At 37.8% G+C, this 5,376-nt stretch overlaps 1 protein-coding gene across 1 annotated transcript; it reads right to left on the bottom strand.

Annotated features, from left to right (window-relative positions):
* Nucleotides 1-266: 266 nt before the first annotated feature.
* On the bottom strand, nucleotides 267-3,515 carry LOC111877096 (pyruvate kinase, cytosolic isozyme). Its single transcript, XM_023873633.3, has 3 exons — nucleotides 3,358-3,515; nucleotides 1,965-2,256; nucleotides 267-1,688 (listed from the first exon to the last, which is right to left on the bottom strand). The coding sequence occupies exons 2-3, from the start codon at nucleotides 2,220-2,222 to the stop codon at nucleotides 414-416; spliced, it is 1,533 nt and encodes a 510-aa protein (XP_023729401.1). The 5' UTR covers nucleotides 2,223-2,256; nucleotides 3,358-3,515; the 3' UTR covers nucleotides 267-413.
* Nucleotides 3,516-5,376: the final 1,861 nt, after the last annotated feature.

The following is a 5,376-nucleotide window of genomic DNA, read 5'->3' as shown; positions in this document are numbered from 1 at the left end:
AATTTCTTTGTGAAAAAACCAAAAAGAAACCGAAACCCAACCTTAAAAACCATGACCCAAACCGCTGCAAGACCAAACTGATCTAGACCACACACAGACCAAAACAAAAAACTGTCCAATACCCAAACATTCGATGCGACTTTTCTGCGCCTTTAGTCATGGTCAAGAAAATAGATAACAAGTGTAACTAATTATAAGGCCCAAACCTATTTAGCCAGACCTAGCACAAGCCCACAACCATTTTCTGGCCCAAACCCTGTGTACGATTGTAACACAACAATTTCTCAAGAGTTTTTATTCAAACAGGTCTATTTGGTCACATACGATCCAAATCACAAACTCAAAACATCCTTAACAACAAAAACCATCCGATTTTCCAACAAAAGTAACTTCCTAACCAACAACCACGACCATTACTTAACAATACAGATCTTGATAACAGAAGCAGCACCAATCCGATGAAGCGCCACCACCGCATCACCCTTCTTACACAACCCTTTAGCAGTCGCCGACTTCAAAGCCGCCTCCAAAATCACCTCCGTCGACTCCGCATCAGTTGCCTTAGCGGACCCCTCAGCCAAAAGCGGAATTAAACCCCGGTAAACCAAACTATGCCTAGCTGGCGTCTCATCACTACACGTCCAATCAAACGAGTCCGTCGAAAGCACCGGGACCACAACCGACAAAATCGGAACCGCAGGCCTATACTTGGCCACCAACTTAGCCGTGGTCCCACCGCGCGTCAAAACCACAATCAACTTCGCCTTCGCTTTGTTCGCGGTTCGAACCGCAGACGATGCAAGGGATTCAAGAGGGCTCATGGGCAACGGGGTTGACTTTATCATTTCCTTGAAGATGAGTGAGTAGTCGAGAGATGATTCGGCTTCGATGCAGATGCGGGCCATGGTTTTGACCGCGATCTCGGGGTACGCGCCGGCGGCGGATTCGCCGCTCAGCATCACGCAGTCGGTCCCGTCGAGGACCGCGTTGGCGACGTCGGTGGCTTCGGCGCGAGTCGGGCGGGGGGATTTGATCATGGACTCGAGCATTTGGGTTGCGGTTACTACGGGTTTTCCCGCGAGGTTGCATTTGTAGATCATCATTTTTTGGGCTAAGAAGATTTTTTCAACTGGGATTTCCATTCCGAGGTCACCACGTGCAACCATGAAGGAGTCAGTTTCACGGAGGATTTCATCAAAGTTTATCACTCCTTCCTGATTCTCAACCTTTGACATCAACTGGATATTTTTGGCATGTGGGCCCAGGACTTTGCGGACATTGACAAGATCAGATCCTTTTCGCACAAAAGAAAGCGCAATCATGTCGATGTTGTTGGGGACACCCCATTGGAGGATATCTTCTTGATCTTTTTCAGTTAGTGTTGGGAGATCGACTACTACACCGGGGAGATTCACGTTTTTTCTCTCACCTAACATCGCGGTGTTCTCGCATCGACATCTAACGGTTCCAGATGCGGGATCACAGGATATGACTGTTAGGGTGATGGTTCCATCTGCACATAAGATTGTGTTTCCTGGTTTTAAGTCGACTGGGAGTTTCTTGTAGCTCATGGATATGGTTTCTTCGTCTCCTTTAATGGTGTAATCTGTGCTTATTGTGATCTCGCGACCTTCCTTTAGTTGAACGGGCTTCTCATTCTTTAAGAATCCAGTTCGAATCTCGGGACCCTGGAAGAAAAACAACATTTATCAATGATAACAATATAGTGACATTTTCCATGTAGTGTTTCAAAACTTTCACATCATTGGAACAAAACTGAAACTTGGTGTTTAAAGAAAAAATAAACAAGGGCAAATCTGAAAAAATTAGAACTTAAAGGACTTAATGGAGAAAGCACTTATTGAGTATTCTTTTTGCATTAAGTCAAAAAAGAAACTCTACATATAAACAAAAAGAAAATGTTGATCCTGGATGCATATAAACAAAGAGCATAAAAGTTATACCTTGGTATCAAGCATCACTGCACACAAGATCTGAGTATTTTGCATGGCAATTCGAAGATTATCCAAAGTCTCTTGATGATACTCGTGGGTCCCATGTGAGAAGTTGAACCGGGCAACATTCATCCCTGCCCGAAGTAGTTTCTCACACATGACTACTGACCGAGAAGCGGGTCCCAGAGTGCATACAATCTTTGTTTTTGGAATACGCCCATCATTAGGAAGGTCCTTCAAGATCCCCTCAATGTCTATGTTCGACATGGTTAAACTACTTAAACCAAGCAAATGGATTTATCTGTTTACAAAATGTCAAAAACACATTAATACTTTATAAATCAAATTCAAAGTTCCTAGATTATCTCAAACCCATAACACCATTTTTTTTTGTACCAAAATGGTGTGTAATATTTTTGGTACAAAAGGTGATTCATCTCCAACCCATTACGCATTTAATCATTTTCTACACCAAAAGAATATTCCGGGTATATTCCTTTCAGATTTTCAAAACACCCCTTATTTTATTACGATTTTACAAATCTGTCTTGCACCTTTTTGTTAGAACAACTTTATAAATTATATTATCAAACAACTATAACCGAATAAGCTATTAGTATACAACTATCAATTTAATATTACAACATCATATTACATGTAAAGTATAATTATACAATTCAATTAACTAGATATACATACAACGACCAAATTGCACATATGAAAGCTTGTTATACTATTCCTTTACACTATTTTGGTGTGACAAATGGTGTAGGATTGGAGTAAAGTGGTGCTAAAAATGGTGTATAATTTGGGATTTGGTATGGGGTTGGCCGTTGTTATATTTGGGAACTACACCTTAATTGCTCAATAGTAGAAATAATTTATAAATCAACTTGGTGATTCCTATTCTACGACTCAAACAATGGGATCCATTTGACCTAACCTATCAAGAGCATGATAAGGACTTCGATCCCATTCTTAGAGGATGGAACCAGACAAAACCCCATTTCAAACTGAAGATATGAGCACAGATTTAAAACCTAAAACATCTTGATTTCGTGCTCGCCAAACCTAAAAGTGCTTTTACAAATTACAACAACTCGGTACTACTTCGGACACATATTCAAGAGATATAATCTGGAAACGGTGGAGTCAGATTTGGTGTTCGGATTACATCTCAGATTTACATCTCAAGTACATTAATAACTGAAACAAACGCAAAAAGAAGGATGAATATGGCATGTAGAGAGCAGATCCAATGAAAATCGAAAACTAAAATCACTTCAGCTTCATCAAAACAACAAATCATACAGTAGAAATTGACGAACAAATTAAACCGAGCAACAATGGTTGAAAACTAAAGACATGAAACAGAAGAACTCGGAAGTAAATAACCACTCACCCAGCTAAAGCAAAAAGGACACCTCCTGGAATCTGCTGTGCTTGCTTCTACGCTTTCTCCCTGTTGGAGTAGTATATAAATGGAGGATGAAAGGGACTGTTGTGAGAACAAAAAGGGTTTATTCGTGTTTGGCGTGGAGAATTGTTTTCTTTTTAATTTTTAGTTTTGGAAAACATCGAGCGGCCAGTAGTTTCGGTCAACATAGTGCGCCCGACAGGCGTCATCAGGAGAAAGAAGTGTGCATTGTGGTTTTGGCCAACGAGGCACGATTCGTAGCGTTTTCGTGTTTTTTTCTTAACATTTAATTTACTTTATGTTTTATATTGAGAGGAATTTAATCTAAATTTTTCAAGTTATTTTTAGAAAGGTAGCAATCTCAGCTATAATTTTTGAAAATTTATAACTCTTTCTTACTTTGTTTGAGGTGTACTTTCCTCATTGTATTGTTTGTAACTAAGGCTATCTATAGACATCTAACACTTCAAAAACTTCAAAATTAAAGATAGGAAAGTTATATTTTTAAAGTGAGCTGATTCGTACAACTATATAATGCATGAATTGTTGTGTTATATAACTATATAATGTATGAATTGTTGCGTATGACAAAAAACTACTATGTACAAATCACTTCCCATTTTTAAATACCAAAATAAGTTACTCCGTAAGAAAATATATTGAAAAATATAACCTAACTTTGAACATTCATAAATTTTATGTACAAACTTTTGAATTATTTATTTCATTATTATTCAACAGCATAATATATTGAAAAATTAAACGATTATTTAATATTTACTCATATTACAATATTGGTTAGTAACATAATGAGATACAAGAAGTTTGTGATAATATTACAAATATGATATGTATTGCAAAAAAAAATTTGTGATAATATTACGAATACGATATGTGTTGCAAAAAATTACGTAAACATAAAACAATTGGAGAATTGTTATTTACTATTTAATTTAATTTTATGAAATGTACAACATTTTTTTTAATAATATCGAATCATTATTTTATATGCCATTTTCTTTTATTTATATTTATCAGCTATATTATTAATTAGTTAGCTTCTTTTCTTGTAAAAAAATAGTTTTTAGAAAAAATATTTTTTTAAATCAACAAGCAGTAAAGATGGCAAAAAAAACTCGTACCCGATGGGCACCCAAAACCCTAACCCGACTTAACCGGGTAAATCCTCGAGTTGACCGGGGATGTGGACGGAGATGAGTATTACACGGATGCAAAAAGTAGGGATGGGGATGTTGATGGTTTTACATATCGGGTACCCATACCCGTACCCGAAATCGGCCCCAATGGGTACCCGATATATAATTTTTAACAATCAAACGTATAGTTTTGGGAAGACTTTTTGTAACATCCTGTTTGAAATAGAGTAATTAAATAATAACCCCAAAAGGTAAATTTATAATTGATATTAATTTATAATGGCCCTAAAACCAATAATATTTAGCGAAGAGTGGTTTCGGGGAGCCAAATGATATAATTTAGACTTTCGAGGGTTAAAGTGTAAATTCAGGATTTATTTCGTAAAGATTTTTAAAAGTATGTTTGGTAGGATTAGGACTTAATTTGAAGAGATTTTAGGAGCTAAGGGATTAATGGTAATATATGGACTTCTTTTGAAAATAAATTATAAGGGAGGGGCCGTTTAGTAACTGTTGGATTTATTATGAAAAGAATTCTAAGATTAAAGGTGTAATAGGTAAATATGTGGAAAGGTTTTATGGAAGAGGGGCTAGTCATGTTATTATGGGGAATGAGCTTTGGAGGCGTCAGGTATATAGCTAGTGAAACCCTAACCCTAAGGCATGTGTTGCAGCCGCCAACCCCTAGGCATCGGTCGCCATTTCCCCCACCCTCCTTCTTCACCTCTGATCGTCGCCATAACCATAGAAGTCCTCAACCACTAATGGCATCACCGAGTTTGACAACTCTCATCTCCGCCTGCTGCCTCATCGACGAATGTCGCCATTCCGCCACCTGATGTCGCCT

This window comes from Lactuca sativa, chromosome 3, assembly GCF_002870075.4.
Source record: "Lactuca sativa cultivar Salinas chromosome 3, Lsat_Salinas_v11, whole genome shotgun sequence".
In the NCBI taxonomy this organism is placed as follows: domain Eukaryota; kingdom Viridiplantae; phylum Streptophyta; class Magnoliopsida; order Asterales; family Asteraceae; genus Lactuca; species Lactuca sativa.
The sequence above is the reverse complement of the archived record's forward strand: the minus strand, read 5'-3'. Positions and strand labels throughout refer to the sequence as shown.